General features: G+C 32.0%; 1 protein-coding gene across 1 annotated transcript; it reads right to left on the bottom strand.

Annotated features, from left to right (window-relative positions):
• Positions 1-904: 904 nt before the first annotated feature.
• On the bottom strand, positions 905-10,950 carry LOC124361961 (sodium channel protein Nach-like). Its single transcript, XM_046816101.1, has 9 exons — positions 10,688-10,950; positions 10,277-10,330; positions 9,890-10,168; positions 7,940-8,051; positions 7,573-7,849; positions 5,772-5,825; positions 3,647-3,752; positions 2,580-2,671; positions 905-1,624 (listed from the first exon to the last, which is right to left on the bottom strand). Exons 1-9 carry the CDS (start codon positions 10,948-10,950, stop codon positions 1,512-1,514), a joined length of 1,350 nt encoding a protein of 449 aa, XP_046672057.1. The 3' UTR covers positions 905-1,511.
• Positions 10,951-13,335: the final 2,385 nt, after the last annotated feature.

The raw sequence follows: 13,335 nt of genomic DNA, 5'->3' as shown, positions 1-13,335 counted from the left end.
TGTTTATAAATTGGTATACTTTTTGTCCCTATTAAGTCAGTAGTGTGCTCTTTTTTGGGAGTAAAATAAATATCCATACACTTACATAAACATTAAAAAAGTCTACTGGAAATTTGTCATTAGTATTCTAGATTCTAGATTATAAATAAATATGTCAGTTGAATTAAATCAAAGCAATTTATTCATTAGTGAGCAAAATAATAATTATTGGTATCTTTATAAATATTTAGCATTTGAACCTGTTCTGTCTTGTTCTATACCAATACCACACATTTTTGTCTTTGTTTTCAACACTAAGATCAGAAGACTAGTAATCAATCATAGTTTATTAGTTATCAATCATAAAAATGTTAACTAATTTCTAGGTCTTTTCATAATACTGGAAACTTGTTGGTTCATTAGAACCTTTTGCTTGTCGTCGAAAGCCTCTGTAGCCACCTGAGATGAGCTTATAATCACTGTGATGTTACCGCAAAAGCATATGGCCTCCTATATCTCTTTCATTATGAGTACTAGTATTGCTGAATGTTTAGTGTTAAATAACCACAATGTTGTAAATATCTGTCAAATTACCAAACTACCATGATGGAATATTTTAATAAGAATAAAACCAAAAACCTCAACTGGTTGGTACTGATTTGAAGGAATGTATATAAACTCTTATTGTTGCTTCTATAAAGTTTATAAATTGTTCCAGACATTCCTATTCTATCATTACCATTACCATTATGGTTGTTAAAATATTAAACATTGATAACCATATTTTCTCTGATTTCGTTTTATTATAAAACTTGTTTTTGAATATTTTCACATACAATAACAATGAAGAAGTCAAGAGTAGAATTTGAAGATACATCAACTCTTGGAAAACGAGTTTATGTGAACTCATTGAACTAACAATCAATAACCTCCAAAAAATTAGTTTTATTTCAGCATAGATTGTATAAACATAGGGTAAGATATTTTTAAGTACTGTAATATACGTAATGATATGTTTTTAACCATTGGTGTCATACTTACAATAAGTATACAGATTGGTAATAATAGCTAATGCATACAATAGTAGTGTAAATTGTGTAGAAATTATATTGAGTTGAATAGAAAAAGTGTGAAATAACTTATAATCCAAACAACACTTTACCTGTTTCCTACTTAAGTGAATTAAAGTGAACAGCAAATATTGTGTTACTCATTTTGATTGTAAAATCTAAATGTAGTACACTTAGAAAGAACATTCATAAGCAATATTTAGCCTGTCTGAAAGATAATCTAAATAGTAACTACTATAAGGTTATGAGTACAATCAGCTACCGTTATATGTAAAATAAACTGGTTTCAGAATGGGTGGAACTATTGGGAAAAGCCTAAATTACTATACAGTAAATAAAAAAAAACATAGATTTATAAATTTTGTTTGATAATTGGAATATTTTCTAAAAGTTGCATTTTATTCGGTGCGGTTAGTAACACAGAAATAGTGATTGAAGATTTCAGCAGATACAGTGATACATCTAAGCCTTTTTATAAGTGAACCACAGAAGACGTAGGGAGAAGAAGTAAAATATTTCAACAAGACTGAGGACACTGCAGCCGAAGAATAGACCCGCCGTTCCTCCCATGGCCACTAAAATAGAATAAAGTAAATGTATAAAAAGGTATTAATTATTTGTTATATAATACTGTCATATAAACTCTATGTTAAAGCTTGCATTATTGGGATCAGCAGAGATTATTAATTTTAAAATATAGTCTGTTTAAATAATTGTTTGAATAGGCTATTAAAAAATTGAGATATTATATTATTGTATTAAACTATTAAGAACTGGTTGCATGGTTCTGTATTACATGGTTGGATTTTCTGGACTGACTTCGGGTTCAAATTCTTATTCTTAATTTGATTAAGAGAGTAATTTTGTTTTAAATTCAACAAAGTTTATTTTTGTTATATTCAGTAAAACTTGAGGAATTCTTGAAAAATGTGTTATAATGATAACACATTCAAAGCAGATGATTGTATTTTGTTGGTTTAATCACTTATTTTAAAATTTATAATGTGCATATGAACAAAAACAAGTGCAGTGTTTTCTATAACAACAATTTTAATAAGTCAGTCTTAATTGATTTCTAGGTATGTCTATATGTTTTGACAAGATAGTGCCATCGCCAGGAGTTTAAAATGTATAAGTTAAGTAAGGTATAAACTGCTCCAGCCATTAGCATAATCAATTTTTATTAAAACTAGTTCACACTAGTACCCATTAAAATTTACACACAGACTTATTCAATACAAGAACTGAAACAGTATTATGATAAATCCACCTACCCTTTTCTGTGGACATGAGAACACATAACAAGTGTGTATTTGTTTATATACACTCTATGAACTACAAATCGACAAGGACCAACTTTAGATGAAAGGTAAGAAAACAGTTTTTATAAGAATAACAAGATTAAAGATAAAATGAGTGCATTTTCTGTCATATCTAAAACGTTTTGCAATTGCCTCAAATTTACAAAGAACTATACAGTATATTTAATAAGGATACTATACATTTCAGGATAGAATAGTTCTCTGTTACCTAAGACATCAGCAATGCCAAACAGAACATCTCTACGCAACCTCTCACGAGGATATTTTACAAGTCCCCACTTAAGATTGGTTCCAAGGGTCCTGAAATTAAAATTAAAATATCAGACAGAAATATTTCTTTACATAATCATATTTCACAATAGAAATCAATATTCCTTTAGATGGAAAAAATTTAAAAATATGTTAATCAATATTTTACATCTTGTTTTACAACTTCATTTTATACCTAATTTTTACATATATCAAAACATTGTATTGTATCTAGGCTACAACTTGTTCTTATTAACAACAAACCACCAAATATATCTGCCAGTTATGCACTATGTGTTACTTGACCATCACTCTCAGAGTGTTTGATGATGTTTGAACTCAGGTAAGGATGGAAAGTTGCAAAAATAGTTGTACAGATTCTATGAGTTGCTCCTGATGAATAGCCAGGCATCCATAACTTGTGACAAATTCAGCCATTGTGTTGTGAAAGGAGAATAATGGCTGGTTTAAATACTTCTTAGCAATTCAGCGTCAATCATCTAATGTATCAGTTATAACCCGAATATATGTCAATTGGATGAGTAAACATTAGTGGATTATTGCTATATGGTCACCATCATCATCATCATCATGAACGTTTTCCGTCATTCAATGAAAATCTCTAAACAAAAAAAACTATTTAAATTGGTATAATCTTATTACTATAACCACCACATATCCAATGATAACTGTTTTCTGCGGTTACATTTTCTATGTGCAAAATGTAATGACACTCTAAATTCACAATTGAGTCATGAAGAATATTGATTGGTTTGTGTAAGATAAGTGGGCATGTTCAAGGCCATACGTAACCATTGTCGTTAGTATAAGCATACTCTTAGTAAATTACTACAGTAAGGCAATTATTTACTGTTTTAGATTGGAAGAGGAATTCAAGCAAAGTTACTTTTCAGGCATCGCTTGTCTCTCAGATCTGAATGAATACAAAGGTGACCTCAGTTAGTAATTAAACCCTAATTTCAATGCATACATTTAGAGATGAAACAATCCATGTTGAAATATTACCAGTCCATGATATTCTCTGTCTCTGTGACAAAATTGACATCATCACATGGCGGCAGGCAATGACACTCTATTTTGTCCTCTCCCTTCAATAACTTTATAAGAACTTCTGTAACAAAATAGTACATGATATATAGTGTGAGTTAAAAGTATGGATTCACTCTGTTTTGTTTTTGATAGATAAAGATGGAGGGATGGAACTCAGGATACCTTTTTAGGAAATAGAAGTGTACTTTTTAGTCACTGTTACAACTTTGGCCATTTCCCCAAAATGGGGTTTTGGGAAGACAGCTCAAATTCTTTAAATGTAAAGACCCATTAAGTGACCTCATTTGAAAGGTCTTGATAAAAGAAGAAGAACAGCGGAAACTAGAGCTTTCTATCTCAACCCAGAACAAAATGGCAGCTCATTGAAACTAACTAAGTTAAAACCTTGGATGGATCCTGCTCAACCTTCAATGGACAAAAATAGAAAAATGAAACTCAGGATACCCCTCTGGGAAACAAAAGTGAACCATTTTTCCTAAATGGACATTTTGGAGGGCAGTTTAAAATTTTTAAATACAAAGTTACAGTAGCACTAGTAGTTACAATTACATTAAGCAATACAACTGCTGAACTTTCTAACCTGTGTTTTGTTATATCAGATGTTCAAGCTGCTGTCCCAGGACAGTTTGACAATGTCCATGCCTGTTGTAAAACTTGAAACAGCACGCTGTTTGGATTCACACAGGATTTTTTAATTTCCGCTACGGTACTATTCTGTACCTAAGGTCATTAATGCACTGGGGTTTCATTTTATAGATGTTGTTTTTAATGTGAACCCACTCAAAGTATTAAGGTGTCCATCAATAAAAAAGGGCTCAACAAACTGATCCCTCACAATGCCAAGCCAAACATTTAATTTTTCAGAGTGCTGGATATGTTGCTCTCTCATTCAAAGAGGATTAACATTAGGCCTAATCCAATAACAAGCATTGTGTCTGTTAGGTTACTGTTTAATATATTGTTTAAACTAATTGTATTATTTTCATATTACCCAAAATTCTACTCTGCAATCAAAATCGTCCTCACTTAGCTCATGAGCTAAACGAATGTTGTACCCTTTATAACCTCTATCATGTAAAACTTTGTAAACTGATGTTTGAGATGTACCTAATGTTTGACAAAGATTTCTTGTTGAGACATGAGGATCTTCTACAACAGACTGTAAAACGTCAAGTGACAATTCTTCATTTGTAGTTAATTTTGGTCGTCCAGGTTTGGGGCGGTATTTAACGCTGCCTGTTTCCTGGAAACGTTGGATTCTTTTTTGAACTCCTGATTTAGATACAGGGTGTTGATTTGGATAAGTGTCATTAAATAAATTCCTTACTTCATCATAAGATCTCACCCCTGTCTCCATAGCCTCGCATCATTAGGATCATAATAAGCCCTTGTTCACTTAAACACTCTATTTCAATATAAAGTATCACAAAAACACATCTTAACTTTGTTAATTCCAACCAGAAACTGAACATGATACTGAACTTCCTCAAATCTGATAAGATAAAAGAGGCCTGCCCTGCAGCAGGTAATAACTGTAAAACAGGTTTGAGTTTGTAAGAAAAGTGGTTGTTTATTGAAGTTAGTTACCTTCAATGTGGATCTTCATATTTTTTCTCATTTAATTTTTTATTAATTTCAATGAGCTGCTTTTTTGCACTGGGTTGAGATATAAAGCTTTAGTGTCCACTGTTCTTCTTTTATCAAGATCTTGCAAATGAGGTGTCTCTTAATGGTTCTTTACATTTAAAAATTTTGATATCCATACTTTTAACTCACACTGTAGGCCTATTTCATATAATTATTATAGAAATATAACCAGTATAAAAGTACCAACACCCAATAAAATACTAAATTGTTAAGTTAAGTCTGCAGTTTTACTGTTATAAATTGGCATTTTAATTCAATGCTTCAATGTTTTCATTTTTTAACTTTTGACTAAGTAATATATCTGGGTGTTATCAATTTAAATTAATGTTTTAAATCTTATTTTAAATCAACTAAGGTTTAACAGTGAATTAGATTTAAGGTTTCTATTAGTAGTGTTTATAATAATAGTACACTAGGCCTATTATTCACCTACCGCTATGCTCTGTAAGGCACATCATCCCTTTTATGTCACAAATTTTGTAATCATCTGAAAAAATAACAAATATTTAATTAACTTCAGTACATATTTTCCGTTCATTTTTGTATAAAGTATTAATGGATTATTTCACTAAACGTTGTATGTGCAAATATTAAAAACACATAACAAGCATTAGACATCATAAAATTTAGATGCACTTTGGGAATTATCAATATTTGTTTTTCATTACCAGGCAGTTATATAGTAACTATTATTACTTCAAATATAAACATTGCTTTATATTCTAAATATTTATTTGAAAATTCTATTGAAGTTACAATTCGAAAGACAATGCAAATTTAAAGGCTTTCTTGATATTAATTAGAATTTTTCCTTATCTACAGAGAGTTACACTTGTATTTAATTAACTCTCCATTTATGCTATTAAATATGTCAAAAAATAATAGGTAATACAGAATTCAAAAGTATTACATTTTATTAAAACTTGATTTAATATTTATTTTGTTTCTGTGTATCAATGAAGTGTTATTACAGTTGGTACGGTACTTTATTATGAAGTTCATCTTCATTATGAAGCCATTACACCAGATTCGCTAACCAATGGATCTTGAAAATAATCTTCTATATATATATATATATATATATATATATATATATTTTTATCAATAAACATTGAATCGCAAAAAGTACTTGCTCCGCCGGGACTCGAACCCGGGTCTCTCACTTGCCGGGTGAATGTGCTACCATTACACCACAGAGCCCTCACTTTTTACGATTCAATTATTTTGTATTTGGCCGTATCTGTCACATATGCGTTTAAATAACTAAACTTAACATATGATCGGAAGACCAAATACCTGTCAAATGACTTTTGTTTACATTAATCAAGTTCGTATAAATGGCAATAGCCTTATTTTATTTTTATCAATAAACATTGAATCGCAAAAAGTACTTGCTCCGCCGGGACTCGAACCCGGGTCTCTCACTTGCCGGGTGAATGTGCTACCATTACACCACAGAGCCCTCACTTTTTACGATTCAATTATTTTGTATTTGGCCGTATCTGTCACATATGCGTTTAAATAACTAAACTTAACATATGATCGGAAGACCAAATACCTGTCAAAATGACTTTTGTTTACATTAATCAAGTTCGTATAAATGGCAATAGCCTTATTTTATTTTTTATCAATAAACATTGAATCGCAAAAAGTACTTGCTCCGCCGGGACTCGAACCCGGGTCTCTCACTTTTTATATATATATTCATTTATATATATATATACAAACATATATATATAAATGAATGTTTGTGTGTTTGTTCTTTATGGAATCACAAAATATTAGACAGACCATTATGAAAATTTGTATGTATACATATTTTTCCACGGAAAAGGTTTATAAGGTATGCCCACTGATGTAACTCACCACCAAGTGGTGCTGCAAAAGATAAAAGGTTTAAAAGTGCCTGCACACTATAAACTGCAATTACGAGACAGTTACATATATTACATAGCCAAACACTATTTGAAGGCGCTAAGTTATTATGTATATTTGTCTTTAAGATACATTTCTGATTGAACTTAAAGTTTGAGTGTTAGACCACTTTATAATAAAGTACATGTACGTGCACAATGGCTATAAGCATAAACAGATTTTCTTGATCGTGGCAACAAGGCAAACTCTACATCGGCATTGTAAATATAATTCAATTAAACCAGAAGTTCACATACACGGGCAAAGCTTACGAAAAGCGTGCAAAGCCGCGGGAAACAGCTAGTCCATTATAAAAGCACCTGAGGGTTTATAGAAGTAAGGTACACAGCCGCAGAGCTTGTTGGCCAACTTCATGCGACACTCCATACGGCACAGATTGTATGAGTAAACAGGGCTGAGTGCAAGGTTACTCTCCTCAGGGAAGCGACACTTGCGCTGTGCAATGGTTAAGTCACGGATCTCTGGAGCACTAACGATACTCAGAGCTCCGACATCTTGTGTCTTGTAGGAGCCCTCGTACGCTGATCCGCCCTTGGACGCGATGTCTGGAACTTCCTGAGGGCTGTGAAGATACACCTGAGGAAATATTTTAATGTTTGAACCTTTTCTTATTTAATCCTTAGTCAACCAATCACACAAATCAGCATAACTAAAGCATATACTCACTGTGTACGCAGTATCCATGTTCATCACTTGAGTGAATATGTCACCATCTAGAGGGTTGCCAACTATAGAGAAACTTGTGCTGGAATGGGTGTAGTTCCCGCTTTTCCAAGACCTCCAAAACAGAATAAATCTGTTTGAATAGTTGCTAGAGACTGATCAGCGATAAAATTTATTTAACTACATGGTTGGTATAAATGAATTGAATTTGAATTTATTTTCCCAAAATATAAGAAAACAATTTCACAAATGCAACATAATTAATAACAATTCTGTATACATTATAACTTTTAATAGTAAAAACAAAATAAACTTTGAGATTAAGAGCTCCTTTGTCTATAAATACCTTTTGTTTTGACTCTGGCTTTGATTTTGTCGTCATCATGGGGCAAGTAGCATCCATGGCCTAGGAAGGTATTATATGCATCATCAACATTTTGGGATTTATATAAATCATTTCTATCTTCATTATCAAGTAGTACCTTCAATGCATTAAGGTTTTATTTCTTGAACTGCTATCGAATAGAAATCTTAGAGGGAACGTCATATATTTTACACTATGCTCTGATTAATTTCGCGGTGTGATCTGACATGCCCGCTTCAATTACTGATGTTTTTAATCTGTCAGTTTGAAAAGTTGTGCATACACAGTCAATGAAAGTACTGGACTGGGGAGTTACCCATGTGGGAGGAAGGATCAGTCTGGACAAATTGTATCTCGTTTAATTTAGGATATGGTTGTATTGCTTTAAAATAATCACATTTACACTGTCCATCATAATTAGAGGATGATTTTCAGCTCTTGTATCTTCCAGTACATTGGATATTATATCCAGAGCATCAATAAGATTTCCACTAGGTGGTTTTGTAGATGCCTACAGCATAAAGGTGTTGTTTTCCTTGAGAAACTTTTACCATCACCATTTCGCAGGTTAGTTCTAAGCAGTGGTGTGTGTCTACTTTCTTGATTTTCCCTCCATATTCTTCTGTCATACAAATGGGCACTCCTCTTTTCCTATGTACCATGTGGCTAAAATCAGTCTTAAGTACATATACCAGGATTCTTGTGTTCAGTAGTAACTCATGCTGAAGGCCATGTTCTGTAAGTATGACCATGTTTGGCTGTGTGTCCTCAAGAAAGCAATGTGGTTTTTCGTGTTTTGCATCTCCTGGACATTCTGGAAGAATTTGTACTGCTTTATTAGGTTTTTGGCTCAATTTATTGCTGAGTGTTGAAATATTATTGATTTGTAGCAAAGCTTTGTGTACTGGGTTTGCTCTAAAAAATTACTGCTTAGAGGAGTTAGGGATAGAATTTTCTATGTCAGCCCTGATTTCAGTCGTATTTAGTGGTAAGTTCAATTTTAGAATTTCTTGTTGTACATTTACTAGGAAGCTGGAAGTAACTATGTTTTTTTTTCAATGTTGTTAATCTGTTTGTAGAAGAATTCTTTAAAAGTCTCCCCTTCTTGTAGTCAGTAACCAGTGATAGGGGACGTTTATTGAAGACTGCTTTGTAATTGTAGTTTCCCTTTGAAAACCTCTGTTTCTGGCTGTTACTGTTTTACATGGAGCTTTAAAACTCTCTCCTTGAGTTTTTTGACCGACTCTTTGATGTTGTAGGATTAGCCATGAAGTGGAGGTAAATTTGTGTCATGATTTTCTTTATTTGCATCTGGTGTCCTGATGTATTGTACATGTGAAATATTTTGTTTAAATGTAGCTGCTTGGAGGGAGCAGTATTTTAGACCAATACCAAGTGTTTCCAAGCATATGTTTAGGTGTAGATCCTGGTCTCTGAACACTAACATTTAAGGATTCTTTCAGACGACCAGTCAACCTTAAAGTTTAACAGAACTCCACAGATCATCCTCACTAAGTTAATTCTACAAATATTATTTTCTACAAAAGACTTTAAAAAAATTTGGTGTAAAAAAAGTAAAAATTACTTACGCAGGATTCATGTAAATTGCGACCTGAGAGTTGTAGCTGTAACACAATCCCATCTCATTGACATTAAGAACGAGTTCTTGCTCTTCTAGGTCCTCGTTTTCGATGTTGCTGTTGCTGACTGTGTACTCAAAATTGTACCTCATGTTGACCACAGCTTCCAGGTACTGTATCGGCAAGATGGCAGGGAAATTCGGCAGAAGGTTGAATGTAGAATAGTTCAACTTAGCGAGTGTGTCTAGAAACTCCTGTGCACCTTCTTTATCTGATATGTGTTTCAATCTGAGGAAAGGTAATAAAAAAATATTTAACATAATGAAACTAACATAACTAAAATGAAGAAGTAACAGACTTAATGGAATTGTATATCCTCAATAGGATTGAGTTTACATGACCCAAGGGAATTGATGAACATTAAAACTTATGAAGTTAAAGTTAATGCAGCTAAGGAAGAACCACATTTAACATAGTCACTGATTGAATTTCACTACTTAAATTTATAAAATGCAATTTTCAGTTGAAATACAATTTAAACCATAGTTTCCTAAAAGCCATCCTAATCTTTCCAGAATTATCTGTTACCTTAACAAATGTGAAGCCTATTTATATAATGTAAGTCAGCATGTGTTTGTGCATCATAATGACCTTGACATAACTACTATTAAAGAATTGTTATCAGAAGAAATATGTCTTTTTATTCTATTACATCTACCACTATCACTATATTAGTGATAAAATGTGTATTGATTATTAACCAATGACTTGTTGAATAAGTAAAGAGAGTTTGAGGGCAGTTTCACTCACTGCTTCTCCAGGACACTGTTGAGGTTGTCCTCATCAAACTTGCTCTCTGGGCAGACCGTGGCAGCTGGTAGAGTTGTATTCCAGTCCTTGTAGTTTCGCTCCAGAGACACCACAGTGGGATTGTAGCGATATCGAGTCAACGTGGACAGTGAAATCGTCAAGAACCCATAGATGCCTCCAATCAGGGCTCCAAGCCACAAAATACTGGACGGTTGTAATAAATAAGGTATATAGTTAGAAATAGACTCTACTAACGTCATGAAATCCTTGTCTAGACCTCAATAATATGATTACTTGAGGTAACAAAATGAGAATGAACTTGCCTTCTTTATATTTTATAAAATACTTCCCTGAATGGTTAACTACATTATATTTTCAAGTTGTGTTTTTGAATTGTAATTTGAATAATGTACATGAATATAGTATATTTCAATAACATTTTCTATAAGAACTGTATGTACCTATTTATATTTGTTTACATGTAAACTACTAAAATGTTTTTTTATAAGCATATCATCCAGTTCATTATTCAATGCTAAAGAAAACTAACTTTTTAGATTTAGGCTATTAACTTTTATATACTGTTCCAGAGTCTCGTGTAGATTGTGAGGAATATCTAGATAGTGTCAAGAAACGTGAGATGTTGGCACTCAAAATGGCAAGGATGTTAGTAAGAAGTACGTAAGAAGTCCATGTATCTTGTACTTCACTATTGAATTATTTTATATATTTAAATATGGAAATGGTATAACTGTTATAACTTTCTAGTGACTAAATGAGTAAATGGTTCACTTCATTTCCAAAATTTATACAAAATTACAAACAGAAAAGAAAGTGTAAAATTCAACTGTCAATCAATCAATCAATAATATCTTTATTTAAGACATACATAAAATGTACATGAATGCGTCATTCTTAATAAATAAATTCAAGGTGATGTTATATTAGTTGCACATATATACAATCCTTTTAATGTAAATTATTTTCCAAAATCTTAACATAGTTAAAAATAGGTTTAATACTATTTAAATCGTTGTTATTACCAAATTATAATTAATTCCACTAGATTTGAGAACTCAAAATGAAAATACATGGCTCTGGGAGTAAAACTCTTCAAAGTTATAACATGATAAATCAATTAAAAACGTTTTAAATTTATTTTTGAATCTAACACTATTGTTTTTATTCCTGATGCTACCTGGCAGGTTCCCCATAAACTTGATTCCCATATAAGTTGGGCTTTGCTTAAATTTTTCTTTATTATGTTGTTTTATTACAAAGTTATTTTTGTTTCTAGTATTATAATCATGAACATGTAGTTGTCGTGGTAATTTAGTCTCATTATTTTTTACATATAATACTGTTCTATATATATAGAGGCTGTATACAGTCATAAACTCGAGCTCTTTAAAATATAACTTACATGACTCATCTTTTTTAAGTTTTAAAATCACCCTAATTGCCTCCTTTTGTAGACGTAAAATTTTATTCAGGTTTACAGCACTTGTTCCCCCATACACTTCAATCCCGTATGCGATATGTGAATGAACCCTGGCATAGTACACTGATTTCAAGGTTTGTTTATTACGAAAAGGTGCTAGCCTTTTTAGTGCAAAAATTCCTGAACTTATTTTGTTACATATTTTTTGTACATTAATGTTCCAATTAAGTGTATTATCTAAATGCAGCCCTAAAAATTTAGTTTCTTTATCCAGGTTTTTCATATTAATTTTGTTTAATTCAACATTTTTGCAAGTAAACTGTATAAAAGTAGTTTTATTATCATTGAGTAAAAGATTTCTGTTATTTAAATAACTTTTTAACAATGAAACTGATCCGTTACATTTCTTCTTAGTTGTACCTAATTCCATATCGGCAATGCACAAGCTTATATCATCAGCATACAAACAAATTTTACTATTCTCAATTATATCATACAGATAATTAGGTAAACCTCCCAAGTAGCACAAGAACAGGAAAGGGCCTAATATTGACCCCTGTGGGACAGAGTAGGTCACATTTTTTGTATGAGACCTAGCATCATGCTGATTATTTTTATTAAAATACTTAACATTAACAAACTGCTGACGGCCTTCCAAGTACGACTTAATCCAGCTAAGCTCTTTACTAATGATACCATAGCTTTTTAATTTTTCTAGTAATATTTTATGATCAACACTGTCAAATGCTTTGGTCAAATCTAGGAAGGCGCCAACAATGTTGTATCCCTCATCTAAGTTCTCTAAAATGTGTTCAATATAATTTCTTAATGCTGTTAATGTATTGTTTTTATTATCCATGTTGATCAATGTCAAGTAATTTATTGTTTTCAAAATAGTCAACTAATTGAATCAGCACACACTTTTCAAATATTTTAGATAAGTACGGTTGAATAGCCAATGGTCTGTAGTTAAGAGGATCAGTACAATCCCCTTTTTTATGTACTGGTATTACTTTTGAAACCTTTAATTGAGAAGGATATATTCCAGTTATGAGTGACGCATTAATTACATGTAAAAGAGGTTTAATTAGTGGTAATTTCGCTTCCTTAACAATTTTCATGGGTATGTCATCATACCCTGCTGACCACTTAGGTTTTATTGAATCAATTATCTTATGTAGTCTTATCATCAATTGTGTTACAA

Source organism: Homalodisca vitripennis, chromosome 1 (genome assembly GCF_021130785.1).
Source record: "Homalodisca vitripennis isolate AUS2020 chromosome 1, UT_GWSS_2.1, whole genome shotgun sequence".
In the NCBI taxonomy this organism is placed as follows: Eukaryota; Metazoa; Arthropoda; class Insecta; order Hemiptera; family Cicadellidae; genus Homalodisca; species Homalodisca vitripennis.
Note: the sequence above shows the minus strand (reverse complement) of the source record. Positions and strands in the feature narration are given on the sequence as shown.